The sequence below is a fragment of the Lepidochelys kempii genome, chromosome 8, assembly GCF_965140265.1.
Source record: "Lepidochelys kempii isolate rLepKem1 chromosome 8, rLepKem1.hap2, whole genome shotgun sequence".
Classification (NCBI taxonomy): domain Eukaryota; kingdom Metazoa; phylum Chordata; order Testudines; family Cheloniidae; genus Lepidochelys; species Lepidochelys kempii.
In genome coordinates this window covers 1,494,576-1,516,665 of record NC_133263.1, presented here as the reverse complement: position 1 = coordinate 1,516,665, position 22,090 = coordinate 1,494,576, and the positions used below count along the sequence as shown (strand labels likewise).

The 22,090-nt window shown below is 68.2% G+C and overlaps 1 protein-coding gene across 1 annotated transcript in view; it reads left to right on the top strand.

Moving 5' to 3' along the window:
* Positions 1-22,090, top strand: part of CDHR2 (cadherin related family member 2) — a 41,724-nt gene that overhangs the window by 17,096 nt on the left and 2,538 nt on the right. The window contains 25 exon segments of the mRNA XM_073358074.1: positions 642-752; positions 754-798; positions 1,445-1,468; positions 1,470-1,511; positions 1,513-1,543; positions 1,546-1,613; positions 1,756-1,817; positions 2,882-2,891; positions 2,893-3,057; positions 3,059-3,362; positions 3,493-3,539; positions 3,541-3,585; positions 3,587-3,736; positions 4,098-4,167; positions 5,798-6,403; positions 6,766-6,837; positions 7,176-7,225; positions 7,337-7,488; positions 11,515-11,617; positions 11,725-11,813; positions 12,343-12,426; positions 12,787-12,864; positions 13,916-13,976; positions 14,896-15,020; positions 15,233-15,346. Coding sequence (XP_073214175.1) covers positions 642-752; positions 754-798; positions 1,445-1,468; positions 1,470-1,511; positions 1,513-1,543; positions 1,546-1,613; positions 1,756-1,817; positions 2,882-2,891; positions 2,893-3,057; positions 3,059-3,362; positions 3,493-3,539; positions 3,541-3,585; positions 3,587-3,736; positions 4,098-4,167; positions 5,798-6,403; positions 6,766-6,837; positions 7,176-7,225; positions 7,337-7,488; positions 11,515-11,617; positions 11,725-11,813; positions 12,343-12,426; positions 12,787-12,864; positions 13,916-13,976; positions 14,896-15,020; positions 15,233-15,346 — 2,708 coding nt within the window.

The following is a 22,090-nucleotide window of genomic DNA, read 5'->3' as shown; positions in this document are numbered from 1 at the left end:
GTGCAGTGGGATAGAGGGGCATCGGCCAGGCTCGTAGAGCGGGGACTGGGGGTCAGGATTGGGGCCACCAGCAGGACTGGGGGTCAGGATTGGGGGGATCAGCAGGGCTGGGATAGCGGGGACTGGGGCTCAGGATCAGGGCCATCGGCAGGGCTGGGGTCCAGGATCAGGAGGATAGAGGGGATCGGCAGGGCTAGAGTCAGGATTGGGAGGATTGGCAGGGCTGGGGTCAGAATCGGGGGGATTGGTAGGGCTGGGGTCAGGATTGGGGGATCAGCAGGGCTGGGATAGCGGGGATTGGGGCTCAGGATTGGGGCCATCGGCAGGGCTGGGTTCAGGATCGGGAGGATCAAGGGGATTGGCAGGGCTGGGTCAGGATCGGGGGGATCAGCAGGGCTGGAATAGTGGGGCTGGGGCTCAGGAGCAGGGCTGGGATAGTGGGGCCTGGGGCTCAGGATCAGGGCCGTCGGCAGGGCTGGGGGTCAGGACTGGGAGGATCGAGGGGATCAGCAGGGCTGGGGTAGTGGGGGCCACAGGTCAGGATCGGGACCAGTGCCCCACCCAGTTGCTGCCCCGTGGTGTCTGGCCGGTGTGGAGCAGGCCCCCAGCTGCCGGGTTTCTCGCCCTCCTCTCTCCGGCAGGGCTCCAATGGTGCCTTTGAGCTGCGGCTGCAGGGCCCGGACGCCGCCTCCTTCTCCGTCTCCCCCTCGAGGCTCACGGGCACGGGGGCGGTGCAGGTCCTGGTGAAGGACCCCCAGCACCGTGGATTACGAGCGGGCTCACGTGATGACTGTGGAGGTGAGAGCCCCGGAGGGTGCAAGGGGACAGGCCCCGGAGCCAGGCTGGGCCAGCGTTGGGCCCAGCCAGCTGCCGATCCGGGGGGGCAGGCTGTCTCCAGCGTGCCAAGGAGCTGGGTCCCGTGGGGCTGGGAGGTGGGGAGATGCCGCCCCACTCCCTCGGGGCTGCCCGACGATCCTCCTTTGTGCCTGGGCAACATTCGACCGAATTGCCGTCCCGCCTGGGCTCTGAGCCCGGCGCCCGCTCGCATCAACCGGCCTGGCTCCGAGCCCAGAGCCCCAGGGGGCTGGGACCTGCCATCCCCGCTCCTTGGGTCGGGCGCGGCACCCGGCGTGGGCAGGGCAGCTCCAGCCTCATGCCCCTGAGCTCAGTGGCAGGCAGCCCCCAAGATGGCTCATGGGGTCAGCAGGGTGAGGAGTGGGGATGGGCAGACGCGGTCCCTTCCACTGAGTATGGGGGGTGCTCGGCAGGTTTTGCAGGGGACGCAGTCCTTCCCCAGGGGAGGGGGACTCGGCAGGTTTTGGGGGGACGCAGTCCCTTCCCCAGGGGAGGGGGGGCTCAGTGGGTTGGGGGGGACGCAGCCCCTTCCCCGGGGTAGGGGGCTCGGTGGGTTTGGGGGTGACGTGGTCCCTTCCCTGTCCCACAGATCATTGCCAACGACACTGGGAACCCCGGGGAACTGCTGCTCCATTGCCACAGTGACCATCCAGCTGCCTCGACATCAACGACCACAGCCCCAGGTTCGGCAGAGCACGTACAGGCTGCAAGTGCTGGAGAACAGCCCGGCGGGCACCGTCATCTCCAGCAACATCACGGTGAGGGAGCCCGCGGGGGCCGTGGCACTCAGGGGTTGGGGCAGGCACTGGGGGCTCTGGCTGGGGTCCAGCCCCCCCGATGGCCCCCCAGGGGTTGAGCCCCGCTGCTGCTGTGATCAGTGCGCCCTTCTGGCTTTTGCAGGCCACTGACCCGGACAGCGCCGACTTTGGCAGGATCACCTACAGGCTGCTGCCCGAGACCATGTACGTACCCTGCCGTGCCCCTCACTGCCATGGGGAGGTCCTGGCCGGCTCCAGAGGGGCTGGTGGGACTGTGCCTGGCGGTCTCCAGGGACCCCGCCTGCCTCCAGCCTGGCGTGCCGAGAACGGACAGGTCTGTCTGTCCATCCGTCCCGCTAGGGTTGCCAACTTTCTAATCACACAAAACCAAACATCCTAGCCCCTCCTCTTCCTCGAGGCCCTGCCCCGCTCACTACATTCCCCCTCCCTCGGTGCCTCGCTCTCCCCAAACCCTCACTCACTTTCACAGGGCTGGGGCAGGGGGTTGGGGTGCGGGAGGGGCTCTAAGCTGGTGGGCAGAGGGTTGGAAGGGGGGGTGTGCTCTAACTGGGGGTGCAGGCTCCAGGGTGGGGCCAGAAATGAGGGGTTCAGAGTGCTGGAGGGGGCTCTAGGTTGGGGCAGGGGGTTGAGGCGCAGGTGGGTGATGGCTCTGGCTGGGGGGTGCAGGCTCTGGGGTGGGGCTGGGGATGAGGGGTGTGGGGTGCAGGAGGGGGCTCCAGGCTGGGGGTGGGGCAGAGGGGTTCAGGGTGTGGGAGGGGGCTCCGGGATGGGGCAGAGGGTTAGGGCTCGGGGTTGGGGCATGGCTTCCCTCTGGCAGCTCCTGGTCAGCGGTGCAGCGGGGTAAGGCTGCCCTGCCTATCCTGGCACCGCGCTGCACCCCAGAAGCAGCCAGCAGGTCCGGCTCCTCGGTGAAGTCACAGCAGGCGGCTCTGCGCGCTGCTCTCGCCCTCAGGCACTGCCCTCGCAGCTCCCATTGTCCGCGGTTCCTGGCCAGGGTGAGTGCGGAGCCGGTGCTTGGGGTGGGGCAGCGTGCGGAGCCCTGTGGCCCTCCCCGCCTAGGAGCTGGACCCGCTTCGGGGTACAGCGCGGAGCCACGACAGGTAGGGTCTAGCCTGGCTTAGCCCTGCAGCGCTGCCGACTGGACGTTTAACGGCCCGGTCGGCGGTGCTGGCCAGACCCGCCAGGGTCCCTCTTGGAGCAGGTGTTCTGGTCGAAAACCAGAGACCTGGTCACCCTGTGTCCCGCAGCCTGGACATTCTTTGCGGTGAATGCCAGCAGCGGGGAGGTGCTGGTGCACAACGGCAGCTTGCTGGACTGCGAGACCCGCTCGGTCTATTACGCCACCCTGCAGGCCCTGGATGGGGGGGGCATGACCGGCTCCACCTACCTCGAGATCACCCTGCAGGACGCCAACGACAACGCCTCCGGTCGTCAGCGGTTCCTACAACGTCTTCGTCAACGAGGGGCAGGAGAACATCAGCGTCCAGATCCAGGTGGCGCTGAGCCCTGGGGGCCGATGCCCCTTGCCCCACTTCTCCAGGGGACCAGCCGGCCTTGGCACCTTCCAGCCGGCCCCTTCAGCTGGGCCGTCTAATGAGGCTCCTTTAACCGGCGCTGGGGCTTTCCAGGGGCTGTGGGGAGCCCCTGCCCCCTCTCGCCTGCAGTGCTGCCTGCCCGCTGGAGGCCAAGGGTCAGGGCTCCCTGGCTCCGTAACGGCGCCAGGGCGGGGTGGGCAGGATGGTGACAGGTTCCTGGGCATGAGGCACCATGAGCTGCTGGCTTGTGGGGTGGGCGGGGGGAGCTCTGTGATGGGGGGCCCTGAGTCCGGCCCTGATCCCTCCGGCGGCCTTGTTTCCAGGCCTTTGGACAACGACGAGCCCAGGCACCGGCAACAGCCACCTGCGCTTTCCAGCTGGAACCCGGGGCCTTCAGCGCCAACTTCACCATCGACCCCCGCCACGGGGGTGCTGCGCAGCCTGGGGGTGCTGGACCGCGAGGCCCTAGGGCGGGCGCTGCAGGGGAAGGTGGTGGTGACCGTGCGGGTGCATGACCTGGGCGAGCCACAGCTCAGCTCCCTCGTCAACGTCACCATCACCGTGGAGGTAACCGGCCCCGGCAGGGCTCCCCGGCTGTGTGGGGAGGGATGAGGGTGCGGTGCTGGGGGGGGGCAGGCTGGGGTGGGCAGGGCTCCTGGCTGTGCTGGGGGGGCCAGGCTGGGCTTGGCAGGGCTCCTGCTGTGCTGGATGGGGTGCAGAGGGCTCCTGTCCCGAATCTTTCTCCTGGGGCAGGGGAGCCCATGAGAATATTCCTGGTGTCCTCGCTGTGGCAGGAAGCTGTGCTCCCCCTTCCCAGCCCCAGGGCTGAGTGCGGGCACACGTCTGCCCTCCTCCACGTCTGGTCTGCCCCTCGCCCAGCTGGGCACCGTGCAGGGCCCAGAGTAGTGGCCTGCGTTTCTCTCCGCAGGACGTGAACGACAACGCGCCCGTGTTCCTCAACAAACCGTATGCGTTCTCTGTGCGGGAGGGCCGGGCAGGTACGGGGCCACCTGGCCGGGTGTGGAGTTGTGGGGAGCATTGAATCCCAACAACAGGCCAATGGGGTCTGGGCAGGGCTGACAGAGTGGAGAGGCATTGGACACTGTCAGTCCAGTGGCGGGGTGGGGAGAGGTGGGGGGGCGGGCAGGGGGCAGTGTGGGGCACAGGCAGAACAGCGGCAGGGCGAGGAGCGGGCAGGGGGGCAGCAGGGGTTTGGCAGGGCAGGGGGCAGCCGTGGGGCACGGGCAGAACAGCGCGCAGGGCAGGGTGTGGCAGGGGGGCAGCTGTGGGCGTGGGCAGTCCAGCAGCAGGGCGGGGCAGGCAGGGGGCAGCAAGGGTTTGGGCACAGCAGGGGCAGGCAGAGGGCAGCGTGGGCGTGGCAAGTCCAGTGGCAGGGCAGGGGCGGGCAGGGGGCAGCGTGGGTTTGGGCAGGGCAGGGGCGGGCAGGGGGCAGCGTGGGGCACGGGCAGTCCAGCAGCAGGGCGGGGCGGCGAGGGAGCAGCAAGGGTTTGGCACGGCAGGGGCAGCAGAGGGCAGCGTGGGCGTGGGCAGTCCAGTGGCAGGGCAGGGCAGGCAGGGGGCAGCGGGGGGTTTGGGCAGGGCAGGGGCGGGGCAGGGGGCAGCGGTGGGGCACGGGCAGTCCAGCAGCAGGGCGGGGCGGGCAGGAGCAGCAAGGGTTTGGGCACGGCAGCGGGCAGGCAGAGAGCAGCGTGGGCGTGGGCAGTCCAGTGGCAGGGCAGGCGGGGCAGGGGGCAGCGTGGGGGCACGGGCAGTCCAGCAGGCAGGGCGGGGCGGGCAGGGAGCAGCAAGGGGTTTGGCACGGCAGGGGCAGGCAGAGGGCAGCGTGGGCGTGTGGCAGTCCAGCGGCAGGGCAGGGGCGGGCAGGGGGTAGTGGGGGTTTGGCCAGGGCAGGGGTGGGCAGGGGGCAGCGGGGGGGTTTGGCCAGGGCAGGGGCGGGCAGGGGGGCAGCGGGGGTTTGGGCACGGCAGGGGCAGACAGAGGGCAGCGTGGGTGTGGGCGGTCCAGCGGCAGGGCAGGGGCGGGCAGGGGGCAGCAAGGGTTTGGGCACGGCAGGGGCAGACAGAGGGCAGCGTGCGTGTGGGCGGTCCAGCGGCAGGGCAGGGGCGGGCAGGGGGCAGCAAGGGTTTGGGCACGGCAGGGGCAGGCAGAGGGCAGCGTGGGCAGTCCAGCGGCAGGGCAGGGGCGGGCAGGGGGTAGTGGGGGTTTGGCCAGGGCAGGGGCGGGCAGAGGGCAGCGTGGGCGTGGGCAGTCCAGCGGCAGGGCAGGGGCGGGCAGGGGGTAGTGGGGGTTTGGCCAGGGCAGGGGCGGGCAGGGGGCAGCAGGGGTTTGGCCAGGGCAGGGGTGGGCAGGGGGCAGCGGGGGTTTGGCCAGGGCAGGGGCGGGCAGGGGGCAGCGGGGGTTTGGGCATGGCAGGGGCAGGCAGAGGGCAGCGTGGGCATGGGCAGTCCAGCGGCAGGGCAGGGGCGGGCAGGGGGTAGTGGGGATTTGGCCAGGACAGGGGTGGGCAGGGGGCAGCGGGGGTTTGGCCAGGGCAGGGGCGGGCAGGGGGCAGCGGGGGTTTGGGCAGGGCAGGGCAGGGGTGGCGCTCACCGGTTTCCCCGTCCCCAGGCACCTTCGTGGGCAGCGTGGAGGCGGAGGACGCGGACCATACCGAGGTCCATCACCGAATCTCCTTCCAGTTGGGCAGCAGCTCCAGCAGCTTCCTGCTGCGCTCTATCCGCCTGGGCCCGGGGCACTACCAGGGCAACCTGTCCCTGGACCCGGACGTGGCGCTGGACTATGACCGGCTGGGTCCGGCACACTTCAACCTGACTGTGCGGGCGGAGAACACGGGCACCGGCGACGCCCTCAACGTGGTGTCCACCACGGTGTACGTGCAGGTGCTGGACGTGAACGACGAGCCGCCCACCCTGGAGCCAGCCTCGCTGCAGGACGTGAGCGTGGCCGAGGACGCCCAGCCGGGGCTGCTCACCACGCTGCAGGCCTCCGACCTGGACACCAACCACTCCCTGCACTTCCAGGAGCTGGGCCTGGCCTGTTACAAGGGCGCGGGGAGCGCGGGCCACGTGTGCCAGGACTGGTTCTACCTGGCGCCCAATGGCTCCGTGTTCCTCAACAGTTCGCAGATCGACTACGAGGTGTGCGACCTGGTGACCATCACCCTGCGTGTGGAGGACACGCGCACCGAGGAGGGCAACCCCTACAGCAACAACGGTGGGGCTGGCCCCGCGACCTCGCCTCCCACTGCCCCCGCGCGACACTGGCTGTCCCGGCCTCTCCCAGCAGGGGCGCCGTGGGGAGCGGGGCGGGGTGCTGGCTGAGGGGGGTGATCCCGAATACTCTGGCCCCAGCCTCTCCGAATAGGGGGCGCTGTGGCGGGGGGGCGGGAGCCGGCTGTGCAGGGTGATCCTGGCTGCCCTGGCCCCAGCAGCAGGGATCGGTGCACATGGACGGAGGAAGGTTTTGAAGGTCCTGTGGGGAGGGGCTGGGAGAGGCGCCTGGTGACTGGGGGAGGGCGGGGTGCTGCAGAGACCCCTGATCTGTGACGGGGGCTCTCACTTCCGTGTCCTTCACAGCAACGCTGAGGATCCTGATCAGTGACGTGAACGACAACCGCCCGGAGTTCCTGCGTATCAACGACACCTTCGGTGAGACCCCGCCCCGGGTGCGTGGGACCCCAGGCTGGAGCGGCCCTGCGGGGGTGCGAGGCCAGGTCACTGCGCCCAGCGAGCGGGGCATCTCCTGAGCGCGCTGGCAGGGCCCTGAGCCTTGGGAGCAGGGTCAGGGCTGGGAGCCTGGGGTGTGGAGCAGGACGCGGGTGCTGCCCTGGTGCCCGGTTGTGCCCAGCTCAGGGCTGCCCAGGCGGCTTGCGGGAGCGGGGTGGGCTCCAGCAGAGGGGCGGCTGCAGCTGGCAGCCTGCCATGGGCCGTTGGGAGCCGAGCTGCACGCTGGCCGTGTCTGAGCCGTCTCCCCGTCTCCTTCGCAGTTGTGGTCCCTGAGGTCTCCCCCGTGGATCTGCCGGTGGCTGTGGTCAAGGTGAGGAGGCTGCGGGTCCGGGGGAGCTGCCCTTGGGGGCATTGTGGGGGTGCAGCCCGGCGCATGGGGCTGTGCCGGTGGGGCTGTGACATGCCCGGTCTCCTGCCGCAGGCCAGGGACGCCGACACGGAGTCACGGGGAGCCATCACCTTCACCATCTCCAAAGTTGTGTTCCTCCAGGACAACGGGCCCAACCACACCCTCAGCAGCGTCTTCAAGGTGGTGACGGCGGCCGAGGGGGACCTCTACGTCGGCAGCATCCAGTAACGCTGGGGCGGCGCTGGGGCGGGCGGAGCAGGCAGCCCTGGGCAGGACGCGGGGCGCGGCTCATGCTGCTCCTGCCCCCGGGGCGGGGGGCCAGCAGAGGGCTGGCACAAGTGGCACTCAGCCTGGGGGTGGGATACCTGGTAGCTGGGCCTGGGGGCAGTGGGGCAGGGAGAGAGCTGGGTTGGGGGGGCAGTGGGGCAGGGAGAAAGCTGGGTTGGGGAGTGGGGCGGGGAGAAAGCTGGGTTGGGGGGGCAGTGGGGCAGGGGTAGCTGGGCCTGGAGGCAGTGGGGCGGGGAGAGAGCTGGGTTGGGGGGGCAGTGGGGCAGGGGTAGCTGGGCCTGGAGGCAGTGGGGCGGGGAGAGAGCTGGGTGGGGGGGCAGTGGGGCAGGGAGAAAGCTGGGTTGGGGGGCAGTGGGGCAGGGGTAGCTGGGCCTGGGGGGAAGTGGGGCGGGGAGAGAGCTGGGTTGGGGGGGCAGTGGGGCAGGGGTAGCTGGGCCTGGAGGCAGTGGGGCGGGGAGAGAGCTGGGTTGGGGGGGCAGTGGGGCAGGGGTAGCTGGGCCTGGGGGCAGTGGGGCGGGGAGAGAGCTGGGTTGGGGGGGCAGTGGGGCAGGGAGAAAGCTGGGTTGGGGGGGCAGTGGGGCAGGGGTAGCTGGGCCTGGGGGGCAGTGGGGCGGGGAGAGAGCTGGGTTGGGGTGGCAGTGGGGCAGGGGTAGCTGGGCCTGGGGGGCAGTGGGGCGGGGAGAGAGCTGGGTTGGGGGGGCAGTGGGGCAGGGGTAGCTGGGCCTGGAGGCAGTGGGGCGGGGAGAGAGCTGGGTTGGGGGGGCAGTGGGGCAGGGGTAGCTGGGCCTGGAGGCAGTGGGGCGGGGAGAGAGCTGGGTTGGGGGGGCAGTGGGGCAGGGGTAGCTGGGCCTGGGGGGCAGTGGGGCAGGGAGAGAGCTGGGTTGGGGGGGCAGTGGGGCAGGGGTAGCTGGGCCTGGAGGCAGTGGGGCGGGGAGAGAGTTGGGTTGGGGGGGCAGTGGGGCAGGGAGAAAGCTGGGTTGGGGGGGCAGTGGGGCAGGGGTAGCTGGGCCTGGGGGGCAGTGGGGCGGGGAGAGAGCTGGGTTGGGGGGGCAGTGGGGCAGGGGTAGCTGGGCCTGGGGGGCAGTGGGGCGGGGAGAGAGCTGGGTTGGGGGGGCAGTGGGGCAGGGGTAGCTGGGCCTGGGGGGCAGTGGGGCGGGGAGAGAGCTGGGTTGGGGGGGCAGTGGGGCAGGGGTAGCTGGGCCTGGGGGGCAGTGGGGCGGGGAGAGAGCTGGGTTGGGGGGGCAGTGGGGCAGGGAGAAAGCTGGGTTGGGGGGGCAGTGGGGCGGGGAGAGAGCTGGGTTGGGGGGGCAGTGGGGCGGGGAGAGAGCTGGGTTGGGGGGGCAGTGGGGCAGGGAGAAAGCTGGGTTGGGGGGGCAGTGGGGCAGGGGTAGCTGGGCCTGTGGGGCAGTGGGGCGGGGAGAGAGCTGGGTTGGGGGGGCAGTGGGGCAGGGGTAGCTAGGCCTGGAGGCAGTGGGGCGGGGAGAGAGCTGGGTTGGGGGGGCAGTGGGGCAGGGGTAGCTGGGCCTGGGGGGCAGTGGGGCGGGGAGAGAGCTGGGTTGGGGGGGCAGTGGGGCAGGGGTAGCTAGGCCTGGAGGCAGTGGGGCGGGGAGAGAGCTGGGTTGGGGGGGCAGTGGGGCAGGGGTAGCTGGGCCTGTGGGGCAGTGGGGCGGGGAGAGAGCTGGGTTGGGGGGGCAGTGGGGCAGGGGTAGCTAGGCCTGGAGGCAGTGGGGCGGGGAGAGAGCTGGGTTGGGGGGGCAGTGGGGCAGGGGTAGCTGGGCTGGGGGGCAGTGGGGCGGGGGAGAGAGCTGGGTTGGGGGGGCAGTGGGGCAGGGGTAGCTGGGTTGGGGGGGCAGTGGGGCAGGGGTAGCTGGGCTGGGGGGCAGTGGGGCGGGGAGAGAGCTGGGTTGGGGGGGCAGTGGGGCAGGGAGAAAGCTGGGTTGGGGGGGCAGTGGGGCAGGGGTAGCTAGGCCTGGAGGCAGTGGGGCGGGGAGAGAGCTGGGTTGGGGGGGCAGTGGGGCAGGGGTAGCTGGGCTGGGGGGCAGTGGGGCGGGGAGAGAGCTGGGTTGGGGGGGCAGTGGGGCGGGGAGAGAGCTGGGTTGGGGGGGCAGTGGGGCAGGGGTAGCTGGGCTGGGGGGCAGTGGGGCGGGGAGAGAGCTGGGTTGGGGGGGCAGTGGGGCAGGGAGAAAGCTGGGTTGGGGGGGCAGTGGGGCAGGGGTAGCTAGGCCTGGAGGCAGTGGGGCGGGGAGAGAGCTGGGTTGGGGGGGCAGTGGGGCAGGGAGAAAGCTGGGTTGGGGGGGCAGTGGGGCAGGGGTAGCTGGGCCTGTGGGGCAGTGGGGCGGGGAGAGAGCTGGGTTGGGGGGGCAGTGGGGCAGGGGTAGCTGGGCCTGGAGGCAGTGGGGCGGGGAGAGAGCTGGGTTGGGGGGGCAGTGGGGCAGGGGTAGCTGGGCTGGGGGGCAGTGGGGCGGGGAGAGAGCTGGGTTGGGGGGGCAGTGGGGCAGGGGTAGCTAGGCCTGGAGGCAGTGGGGCGGGGAGAGAGCTGGGTTGGGGGGGCAGTGGGGCAGGGAGAAAGCTGGGTTGGGGGGGCAGTGGGGCAGGGGTAGCTGGGCCTGTGGGGCAGTGGGGCGGGGAGAGAGCTGGGTTGGGGGGGCAGTGGGGCAGGGGTAGCTAGGCCTGGAGGCAGTGGGGCGGGGAGAGAGCTGGGTTGGGGGGGCAGTGGGGCAGGGGTAGCTGGGCCTGGGGGGCAGTGGGGCGGGGAGAGAGCTGGGTTGGGGGGGCAGTGGGGCAGGGGTAGCTAGGCCTGGAGGCAGTGGGGCGGGGAGAGAGCTGGGTTGGGGGGGCAGTGGGGCAGGGGTAGCTGGGCCTGTGGGGCAGTGGGGCGGGGAGAGAGCTGGGTTGGGGGGGCAGTGGGGCAGGGGTAGCTAGGCCTGGAGGCAGTGGGGCGGGGAGAGAGCTGGGTTGGGGGGGCAGTGGGGCAGGGGTAGCTGGGCTGGGGGGCAGTGGGGCGGGGAGAGAGCTGGGTTGGGGGGGCAGTGGGGCAGGGGTAGCTGGGCTGGGGGGCAGTGGGGCGGGGAGAGAGCTGGGTTGGGGGGGCAGTGGGGCAGGGGTAGCTGGGTTGGGGGGGCAGTGGGGCAGGGGTAGCTGGGCTGGGGGGCAGTGGGGCGGGGAGAGAGCTGGGTTGGGGGGGCAGTGGGGCAGGGAGAAAGCTGGGTTGGGGGGGCAGTGGGGCAGGGGTAGCTAGGCCTGGAGGCAGTGGGGCGGGGAGAGAGCTGGGTTGGGGGGGCAGTGGGGCAGGGGTAGCTGGGCTGGGGGGCAGTGGGGCGGGGAGAGAGCTGGGTTGGGGGGGCAGTGGGGCGGGGAGAGAGCTGGGTTGGGGGGGGCAGTGGGGCAGGGGTAGCTGGGCTGGGGGGCAGTGGGGCGGGGAGAGAGCTGGGTTGGGGGGGCAGTGGGGCAGGGGTAGCTAGGCCTGGAGGCAGTGGGGCGGGGAGAGAGCTGGGTTGGGGGGGCAGTGGGGCAGGGGTAGCTGGGCTGGGGGGCAGTGGGGCGGGGAGTGGGGTGGGGGGCAGTGGGGCGGGGAGAGGCTGGGTTGGGGGGGCAGTGGGGAGGGTCGCTAGGCCTGGAGTGGGGGGGGGGGGAGAGAGCTGGGTTGGGGGGGCAGTGGGGCAGGGGTAGCTGGGCTGGGGGGCAGTGGGGCGGGGAGAGAGCTGGGTTGGGGGGGCAGTGGGGCAGGGGTAGCTAGGCCTGGAGGCAGTGGGGCGGGGAGAGAGCTGGGTTGGGGGGGCAGTGGGGCAGGGGTAGCTGGGCTGGGGGGCAGTGGGGCAGGGGTAGCTGGGCTGGGGGGCAGTGGGGCGGGGAGAGAGCTGGGTTGGGGGGGCAGTGGGGCAGGGGTAGCTGGGCCTGTGGGGCAGTGGGGCGGGGAGAGAGCTGGGTTGCGGGGAGCATCTAACACCCTGCTGTCCTGACAGAGTTGCAAGCAACCTGGATGGGTCGTTAAAGGGCCGGTACCAGGTGACGGTGGAGGCCCAGGACGGCGGGACACAGTCACTCAGCTCCTTGGCTGTGCTGGACGTGAGTACCCTCCCGGCCACGTCTCTGCGGCCAGCACTGGGCACGGCACCGTGCCCACGCCCAGCCTGGCTCACCCACCGGCGCTCTCCCCCCCGTCCCCATTGCAGATCTTCACCGTGGACCAGAGCTACCGGGTCAGGCTGGTGTTCTCGACCTCCGTGAATGAAGTGCAGGACAACTCGGACAAGATCAAAGCGTGAGAGGGGCACGGGGCACAGACGGGGTGTGGCAGCCTGCAGGGCTGGGATGTCCTGCCCTGCGTCTGCCCAGTCACCTGGCCGGCCATTTGCACCTACGCGTGTGCAAATGACACAGCGGTGTGCCCCCCTGTGACAAAGGGAACTGTTGGTACCCAGGACCATGTGGCACGCTCAGTGCCCACCTCCCACACAGCCCTCCCCCCGCTAGTCCAGTGCCACCTTCCCATCAGCCCTGATCTGCAGCTCCCCGCCCCCTTGCTGCATGGGCCACGGGCCGCACCGGCGGGGCCCTGAATGCCCAAGCCACCTGGTGCTGCTGGCTAGTGGAGAAGGCTCCCCGGGGCACCCGCTCGGGCCAGCTTTGACCCGTGACATCGGAGGAGAGAAGCGGATGCACCCACCTGGCTCTGGCAAGTGGCATGTGTTTACCTGCCCCCAGGCCCGTGAGGCAGCTAGACTGGGGCTCCCTGGGGCTGCGGGCGTGGGGCACGGCTCATGTACCAGGCTCCCTCCTGCTTGCTCCAGGGCTCTGACGGTGGCGACAAGGGCAACGGTCTACGTGGCAGTGATCCAGTCCGCGGCGGATGCATCGCAGTCCAGATCGTCCAGGTGCCCAAGGCGTGGGAAGGGGGCAGGGCACAGGCTGGGTAGGGGTGGCCAAGGCCGTGGGGCCGGGGCAGGATCCTGGGGGAGGGGTGGGGTGGGGCGCAGGCTGATGGGGAGGGGGAGGTAGGTGGGGGTAGCTCTGGCAGGGGATGACGACAAGGCAGGCAAAGGCCAGGTCCTTGGTGGCGGCTGGCCCTGGGTTGTGTGTCTGCAGTCGGGACATGCGGGGAGCCGGGACAAGGGCTAAAGCAGGGGCCAGGGGCCCTGGGCTTGGGATGGCACCGCTGGGCTGTGGCAGAGCCGTACTCTGAGGTTGGCATCGACATGTTCCCAGCTCATATGATGGCCTCTCGCATCCTGCAGGGCCCAGGAGAAGTCCGTGATGGAGGCGTACTTTGTGTACAGCAACGGGACGGCCCTGGGGGTGAACGAGCTCAGCATGTGAGTGGGGTTAGCTGGCAGGGGGGCAGGCAGAGGGCAGTCTGGGGGGGTGCCGTGGGCGGGCCAGGCAGAGTGCCGTCTGGGGGCGCAGTGTGGGAAGGGGGCCGGGCAGAGGGCTGTCTGTGGGGATGGTGTGGGCAGGAGCCTGGGGGCACCGTGGGGGGGGGGCCCAGGCAGAGGGCCATCTGGGGGGTACTGTGAGTGGGTGGCTGTCACAGAGTCCCTGGGCGATGCTCGGGAACTGCTCCCCGGGAAGCCAGGCAGGACTCTGGGGCAGTCGCCTTCCTGCGAGCAGCCTGTCTGCAGGACACACAGCTCACCCAGCTTCCACCTTCCTGGGTCTGACCTCGGAGCATTCAGCCTCCTCTGCCCCTCCGTGCGCTTCCCACAGCGAGTCTGCCCAGGCGGGGTCCTGGGGCAGCCAGAGGGTCCTGCCCCCCAACTCTGCAGTCAGACGGGACTCTCAGCCAGCCAGTAACACAGAAGGTTTATTAGACGACAGGAACATGGTCTAACACAGAGCTTGTAGGTGCAGAGAACAGGACCCCTCAGCTGGGTCCATTTTGGGGGGCTGTGATCCAGACACCCCGTCTGCCCTTCACTCCTCGTCCCCAGCCAGCCCCAAACTGAAACTCCCTCCAGCCCCCCCTCCTCTGGGCTTTGTCCCTTTCCCGGGCCAGGAGGTCACCGGATTCCTTTGTTCTCCAGCCCTTTAGCTCTCACCTTGCAGGGGGGAAGGGCCAGGCCACCAGTTGCCAGGAGACAGAGTGTCGGCCATTTATGTACCCTGGCCCTTTGCTCTTGAACAATTACACCCCCTTATCCCACCACCTAGAGATTTAAGAACTGCCTAGGGGGAACTGAGCCACCCCTAGAGTATTCAGAGGAAACATTAAGAACAGTCCCACTTCGTTACAGGGGCCCAGGCAGAGGGGGTTGGCTGGGGGGCTCTATAGGCTGGAGCCTGGGGGGCATCATGGGTGGGGTACCCGAGCAAGGGCCATCTGGGGCAGCACGAGTGGGGTTCGTGTCTGGGTTGTGTCCCCAACAGACTGGTCCAGAGCAACCAGCAGGCCCTGAGCGAGCTGATCCAGCTGGGACTGACCATTATCGTGAGTGTGGTGGAGCGGCCCAGCTCTGGGGCAGAGCCCCGCTGCCTCGGCCAGCGGGCGGACAGGGGCCGGGGAGCCAGCCGGGCTGGGGACGTGCTGTCTCCTCTCGGAGGAAGGGCAGGGCAGGGCGTGTGGGAACCTGCCCCCTTAGGGCCATGGCTGCTCGCCTGAAAGCAGCATGTCACATCAGCCGGCTCCTCGCTGGGTTTGGAGGGGGCACCGGGGCTGCGTGTCCCTAGGGGAGTCTGGCGACAGCCTGGGTCAGCTGGAGCTACCGGGGCCTGGGACACTGCCGGGCAGAGAGGCTCTCGGGGGAAGGCTGAAGGCGGGGAGCAGCGAGAGGTTTGATGGCTGACCCCCCGGAGCAGACGGCCCGAGGGGGCTGATGGCAGGGGAGACTGCGTGTTGGACAGGACCGGGGGAACGGGGCTGGGGACGAGGGATGCTCCCCCCCGGGAGGACGAGCTCCCAGCAGAGAGGTGGGGGTCCGGCTGGGAGGAGTGGGGGTGCACTGTGCCGAAAGGGCTGGGATGGCTGACCTGGCAGTGGCATAGGACAGGGCTGGGGTGGAGGATGCTGGCACGTGGTGCATGCCATGTCGACGGGGTAAGGGCAGTGCCCTGGGGGGGAGGAAGGGGCTGGGATGGGCTATTTGCACTGGGGTTTTGCAGCTAACTGACCCCAGGGAGCGTATCGCAGAGTCTGTGCAGCTGGCATGGATTCCTGGGGACACTCACGGAGGGGGATGGAGGCACCCCAGGCAGGACTGCCCTGTGACACAAGGGTCCCTCTAACACAGCGACCCCCCAGCACCTCGGCAATGACCAGGCTGCTGGCTGGAGAGGGGCTGGATCCCCCTCTGGGGGGTGCTGGGGTGGCCCAGCCCATGCAGCGGGGGGTGACGTGTCTCTGTGCCCAGGGCCCCGGGACCGTGGTGGAGCCCAGTAAGGAGAAAGAGCTGATTGGCGTCATCGTGGGGCTGGCTGCGGGCCTGGTGCTGCTGCTTCTCGTCATGACGCTGGCCTTGCTGGCCACCAGCCGGAGGTATGAGACCCCCACCTGCCCAGCCCCTGCCCCATGCCTCCTTCTGCTGCCCCTGCCCATGCATGTCCTCTGCCTCTCCTGTGCCTTCGCCATACCAGCCAGTGCTGCCCACCCTGTGCCAGGTGCCAGCCTGTCCCCGTGTCCCGCACCAGCCAGCACTGCCCTTTGCTCCACGCCCCGTCACCCACCCCGCCCGCTGTTCGTTTTTGCAGCTACAGGAGGAAGGTGAAGGCCATGAAGGCGCTGAAGATGGCATCCACACTGACAGCCAACGTGGCACAGCAGGGGCCGGCCATCCCCGGGACAAACAAATACAACGCTGAGGGGTGAGCACGGGCCCTGGGCCTGCCCTGCCGGCCTGCAGGAGGGGCGCTGAGTACGCCCCCAGAGCTGCCTGGGCACCCATCTCTGGGAGCTGGGGCTGCAGCCTGGCTATAGGAGCTCCAAGAGGGTGGAGCAGGGATGTGACATGCCCCAGCACTGTGCCAGCCGGGGTGCCCACACAGAGGTCACTGGGAAGCAGAGAGGGGATGGCAGTGGGTATGGGTATGGGTCTATGGGTATGTTTGCGGTGGATTGTTCCTGGGCCAGAGCTGCTTCCACCCCATGTGCTGCACCCGACGGGGCACCGAGGGCCACGTGCCCAAAGGGCAAAGGCCCCTGCATGGCCCGAGAGCATGTGAATGGCCTCTGGCTGCGTGTGCCCCATCCGTGCCCCGGCTGCACACCACTCCACCCCGCTGTGCGCCGTGTCTGCCGATCCGAGCCCAGCGCCTCGGGGTGCGTCAGGCTGCGTGCTGGGCTGCTGCGTTGCAGTGATGCTGTGGCTTTGTGGCTGGGCAAGGATGTTGCTGAGCTGTGCCGGCTGTGGTTGTGTTATGGTTGTGGTGATTGTGGCTGTGCTGGTGTGACGAAGTGGGACTGTTCTTAATGTTTCCTCCGAATTGTGTGGGGGTGCCTCAGTTTCCCCTACGCAGTTCTTAAGTCTCTAGGGGGTGGGGTAAGGGTGTATGATCATTGCAGAGCCCTAGAGGGCAGGTGTGTGCAGGGGTCTGGACACAGACAATGGCCGACACCCTGTTTCCTGGCCACTGATGGCCTGGGCCCTTCCCCCCTGCAAGGTGAGAGCTAAAGGGCTGGAGAACAAAGGAATCCGGTGACCTCCTGGCCCAGGAAAGGGACAAAGCCCAGAGGAGGGGGGGCTGGAGGGAGTTTCAGTTTGGGGCTGGCTGGGGACGAGGAGTGAAGTGCAGATGGGGTTGTCTGGCTCCCTGCCCCCCAAAATGGACCCGGCTGAGGGGTCCTGTTCTCTGCACCTACAAGCTCTGTGTTAGACCATGTCCCTGTCATCTAATAAACCTTCTGTTTTACTGGCTGGCTGAGCGTCACGTCTGACTGCGGAGTTGGGGGGCAGGACCCTCTGGTTCCCCCAGGACCCCACCTGGGCAGACTCGCTGTGGGAAGTGCATGGAGGGGCAGAGGATGCTGAATGCTCCGAGGTCAGACCCAGGGAGGTGGAAGCCGGGTGAGCTGTGTGTCCTGCAGACAGGCTGCCCCCGAGAGGAGACTTCCCAGAGTCCTGCCTGGCTTCGTGGGGAGCAGTTCCAGAGCATCGCCCGGGGACGCCGGGACAGCTGGCTGTGGTTGTGATGACTGTACTGTTGTTGTGCTGTGCGGGCTGTGACTGTGTCGTGGTTGTGGTGAGTGTGGCTTGCGTCGTTGTGCTGTGCGGGCTGTGGGTGTGTCGTGGTTGTGGTGAGGGTGGCTGTGTGTCGTGGGTGTGCGGCTGTGGGTGTGGTGAGGGTGGCTGTGTGCCGTGGGTGTGCGGGCTGTGGGTGTGTCGTGGTTGTGGTGAGGGTGGCTGTGTGTCGTGGTTGAGCGGGCTGTGGGTGTGTCGTGGTTGTGGTGAGGGTGGCTGTGCGTCGTTGTGCTGTGCGGGCTGTGGGTGTGTCGTGGTTGTGGTGAGGGTGGCTGTGTGTCGTGGTTGTGGTGAGGGTGGCTGTGTGTCGTGGTTGAGCGGCTGTGGGTGTGTCGTGGTTGTGGTGAGTGTGGCTTGCGTCGTTGTGTTGTGCGGGCTGTGGGTGTGTCGTGGTTGTGGTGAGGGTGGCTGTGTGTCGTGGTTGTGGTGAGGGTGGCTGTGTGTCGTGGTTGAGCGGGCTGTGGGTGTGTCGTGGTTGTGGTGAGGGTGGCTGTGCGTCGTTGTGCTGTGCGGGCTGTGGGCGTGTCGTGGTTGTGCGGGCTGTGGGTGTGTCGTGGGTGTGGTGAGGGTGGCTGTGCGTCGTGGTTGTGCGGGCTGTGGGTGTGTCGTGGTTGTGGTGAGGGTGGCTGTGCGTCGTGGTTGTGCGGGCTGTGGGTGTGTCGTGGTTGTGGTTAGGGTGGCTGTGTGTCGTGGTTGTGCGGGCTGTGGGTGTGTCGTGGTTGTGGTGAGGGTGGCTGTGCATCGTGGTTGTGCGGGCTGTGGGTGTGTTGTGGTTGTGGTGAGGGTGGCTGTGTGTCGTGGTTGTGCGGGCTGTGGGTGTGTCGTGGTTGTGGTGAGGGTGGCTGTGCGTCGTTGTGCTGTGCGGGCTGTGGGCGTGTCGTGGGTGTGCGGGCTGTGGGTGTGTCGTGGTTGTGAGGGTGGCTGTGTGTCGTGGTTGTGCGGGCTGTGGGTGTGTCGTGGTTGTGGTGAGGGTGGCTGTGTGTCGTGTTGTGTGGGCTGTGGGCGTGTCGTGGTTGTGAGGGTGGCTGTGCGTCGTTGTGCTGTGCGGGCTGTGGGTGTGTCGTGGTTGAGGTGAGGGTGGCTGTGTGTCGTTGTGTTGTGCGGGCTGTGGGTGTGTCGTGGTTGTGGTGAGGGTGGCTGTGCGTCGTTGTGTTGTGCGGGCTGTGGGTGTGTCGTGGTTGTGGTGAGGGTGGCTGTGTGTCGTGGTTGTGCGGGCTGTGGGTGTGTTGTGGTTGTGGTGAGGGTGGCTGTGCGTCGTTGTGCTGTGCGGGCTGTGGGCGTGTCGTGGGTGTGCGGGCTGTGGGTGTGGTGAGGGTGGCTGTGTGTCGTGGTTGTGCGGGCTGTGGGTGTGTCGTGGTTGTGGTGAGGGTGGCTGTGTGTCGTGTTGTGCGGGCTGTGGGTGTGTCGTGGTTGTGGTGAGGGTGGCTGTGTGTCGTGGTTGTGGTGAGGGTGGCTGTGCGTCGTTGTGCTGTGCGGGCTATGGGCGTGTCGTGGGTGTGCGGGCTGTGGGTGTGGTGAGGGTGGCTGTGTGTCGTGGTTGTGCGGGCTGTGGGTGTGTCGTGGTTGTGGTGAGGGTGGCTGTGCGTCGTTGTGCTGTGCGGGCTGTGGGCGTGTCGTGGGTGTGCGGGCTGTGGGTGTGGTGAGGGTGGCTGTGTGTCGTGGGTGTGCGGGCTGTAGGTGTGTCGTGGGTGTGGTGAGGGTGGCTGTGTGTCGTGGTTGTGCGGGCTGTGGGTGTGTCGTGGTTGTGGTGAGGGTGGCTGTGTGTCGTGGTTGTGGTGAGGGTGGCTGTGTGTCATGGTTGTGCGGGCTGTGGGTGTGTCGTGGTTGTGGTGAGGGTGGCTGTGCGTCGTTGTGCTGTGCGGGCTGTGGGCGTGTCGTGGGTGTGCGGGCTGTGGGTGTGGTGAGGGTGGCTGTGTGTCGTGGGTGTGCGGGCTGTGGGTGTGTCGTGGGTGTGGTGAGGGTGGCTGTGTGTCGTGGTTGTGCGGGCTGTGGGTGTGTCGTGGTTGTGGTGAGGGTGGCTGTGTGTCGTGGTTGTGGTGAGGGTGGCTGTGTGTCGTGGTTGTGCGGGCTGTGGGTGTGTCGTGGTTGTGGTGAGGGTGGCTGTGCGTCATTGTGCTGTGCGGGCTGTGGGCGTGTCGTGGGTGTGCGGGCTGTGGGTGTGGTGAGGGTGGCTGTGTGTCGTGGGTGTGCGGGCTGTGGGTGTGTCGTGGGTGTGGTGAGGGTGGCTGTGTGTCGTGGTTGTGCGGGCTGTGGGTGTGTCGTGGTTGTGGTGAGGGTGGCTGTGTGTCGTGGTTGTGGTGAGGGTGGCTGTGTGTCGTGGTTGTGCAGGCTGTGGGTGTGTCGTGGTTGTGGTGAGGGTGGCTGTGTGTCGTGGTTGTGGTGAGGGTGGCTGTGTGTCGTGGTTGTGCGGGCTGTGGGTGTGTCGTGGTTGTGGTGAGGGTGGCTGTGCGTCGTTGTGCTCTGCGGGCTGTGGGCGTGTCGTGGGTGTGCGGGCTGTGGGTGTGGTGAGGGTGGCTGTGTGTCGTGGGTGTGCGGGCTGTGGGTGTGTCGTGGGTGTGGTGAGGGTGGCTGTGTGTCGTGGTTGTGCGGGCTGTGGGTGTGTCGTGGTTGTGGTGAGGGTGGCTGTGTGTCGTGGTTGTGGTGAGGGTGGCTGTGTGTCGTGGTTGTGCGGGCTGTGGGTGTGTCGTGGTTGTGGTGAGGGTGGCTGTGCGTCGTTGTGCTGTGCGGGCTGTGGGCGTGTCGTGGGTGTGCGGGCTGTGGGTGTGGTGAGGGTGGCTGTGTGCCGTGGGTGTGCGGGCTGTGGGTGTGTCGTGGGTGTGGTGAGGGTGGCTGTGTGTCGTGGTTGTGCGGGCTGTGGGTGTGTCGTGGTTGTGGTGAGGGTGGCTGTGTGTCGTGGTTGTGGTGAGGGTGTCTGTGTGTCGTGGTTGTGCGGGCTGTGGGTGTGTCGTGGTTGTGGTGAGGGTGGCTGTGTGTCGTGGTTGTGCGGGCTGTGGGTGTGTCGTGGTTGTGGTGAGGGTGGCTGTGCGTCGTTGTGCTGTGCGGGCTGTGGGCGTGTCGTGGGTGTGCGGGCTGTGGGTGTGGTGAGGGTGGCTGTGTGTCGTGGGTGTGCGGGCTGTGGGTGTGTCGTGGGTGTGGTGAGGGTGGCTGTGTGTCGTGGTTGTGCGGGCTGTGGGTGTGTCGTGGTTGTGGTGAGGGTGGCTGTGTGTCGTGTTGTGTGGGCTGTGGGCGTGTCGTGGTTGTGAGGGTGGCTGTGCGTCGTTGTGCTGTGCGGGCTGTGGGTGTGTCGTGGTTGAGGTGAGGGTGGCTGTGTGTCGTGGTTGTGCGGGCTGTGGGTTTGTCGTGGTTGTGGTGAGGGTGGCTGTGTGTCGTGGTTGTGGTGAGGGTGGCTGTGTGTCGTGGTTGTGCGGGCTGTGGGTGTGTCATGGTTGTGGTGAGGGTGGCTGTGCGTCGTTGTGCTGTGCGGGCTGTGGGCGTGTCGTGGGTGTGCGGGCTGTGGGTGTGGTGAGGGTGGCTGTTTGTCGTGGTTGTGCGGGCTGTGGGTGTGTCGTGGTTGTGGTGAGGGTGGCTGTGTGTCGTGGTTGTGCGGGCTGTGGGTGTGTCGTGGTTGTGGTGAGGGTGGCTGTGTGTCGTGTTGTGCGGGCTGTGGGTGTGTCGTGGTTGTGGTGAGGGTGGCTGTGTGTCGTGGTTGTGGTGAGGGTGGCTGTGCGTCGTTGTGCTGTGCGGGCTGTGGGCGTGTCGTGGGTGTGCGGGCTGTGGGTGTGGTGAGGGTGGCTGTGTGTCGTGGTTGTGCGGGCTGTGGGTGTGTCGTGGTTGTGGTGAGGGTGGCTGTGTGTCGTGTTGTGCGGGCTGTGGGTGTGTCGTGGTTGTGGTGAGGGTGGCTGTGTGTCGTGGTTGTGGTGAGGGTGGCTGTGCGTCGTTGTGCTGTGCGGGCTATGGGCGTGTCGTGGGTGTGCGGGCTGTGGGTGTGGTGAGGGTGGCTGTGTGTCGTGGTTGTGCGGGCTGTGGGTGTGTCGTGGTTGTGGTGAGGGTGGCTGTGCGTCGTTGTGCTGTGCGGGCTGTGGGCGTGTCGTGGGTGTGCGGGCTGTGGGTGTGGTGAGGGTGGCTGTGTGTCGTGGGTGTGCGGGCTGTGGGTGTGTCGTGGGTGTGGTGAGGGTGGCTGTGTGTCGTGGTTGTGCGGGCTGTGGGTGTGTCGTGGTTGTGGTGAGGGTGGCTGTGTGTCGTGGTTGTGGTGAGGGTGGCTGTGTGTCGTGGTTGTGCGGGCTGTGGGTGTGTCGTGGTTGTGGTGAGGGTGGCTGTGCGTCGTTGTGCTGTGCGGGCTGTGGGCGTGTCGTGGTTGTGCGGGCTGTGGGTGTGTCGTGGTTGTGGTGAGGGTGGCTGTGTGTCTTGTTGTGTGGGCTGTGGGTGTGTCGTGGTTGTGGTGAGGGTGGCTGTGTGTCGTGGTTGTGCGGGCTGTGGGTTTGTCGTGGTTGTGGTGAGGGTGGCTGTGTGTCGTGGTTGTGCGGGCTGTGGGTGTGTCGTGGTTGTGGTGAGGGTGGCTGTGTGTCGTGGTTGTGCGGGCTGTGGGTGTGTCGTGGTTGTGGTGAGGGTGGCTGTGTGTCGTGGTTGTGGTGAGGGTGGCTGTGTGTCGTGGTTGTGCGGGCTGTGGGTGTGTCGTGGTTGTGGTGAGGGTGGCTGTGCGTCGTTGTGCTGTGCGGGCTGTGGGCGTGTCGTGGTTGTGCGGGCTGTGGGTGTGTCGTGGTTGTGGTGAGGGTGGCTGTGTGTCGTGTTGTGCGGGCTGTGGGTGTGTCGTGGTTGTGGTGAGGGTGGCTGTGTGTCGTGGTTGTGGTGAGGGTGGCTGTGCGTCGTTGTGCTGTGCGGGCTGTGGGCGTGTCGTGGGTGTGCGGGCTGTGGGTGTGGTGAGGGTGGCTGTGTGTCGTGGTTGTGCGGGCTGTGGGTGTGTCGTGGTTGTGGTGAGGGTGGCTGTGTGTCGTGTTGTGCGGGCTGTGGGTGTGTCGTGGTTGTGGTGAGGGTGGCTGTGCGTCGTTGTGCTGTGCGGGCTGTGGGCGTGTCGTGGGTGTGCGGGCTGTGGGTGTGTCGTGGTTGTGGTGAGGGTGGCTGTGTGTCGTGTTGTGCGGGCTGTGGGTGTGTCGTGGTTGTGGTGAGGGTGGCTGTGCGTCGTTGTGCTGTGCGGGCTGTGGGCGTGTCGTGGGTGTGTGGGCTGTGGGTGTGTCGTGGTTGTGGTGAGGGTGGCTGTGCGTCGTTGTGCTGTGCGGGCTGTGGGCATGTCGTGGGTGTGCGGGCTGTGGGTGTGGTGAGGGTGGCTGTGTGTCGTGGGTGTGCGGGCTGTGGGTGTGTCGTGGGTGTGGTGAGGGTGGCTGTGTGTCGTGGTTGT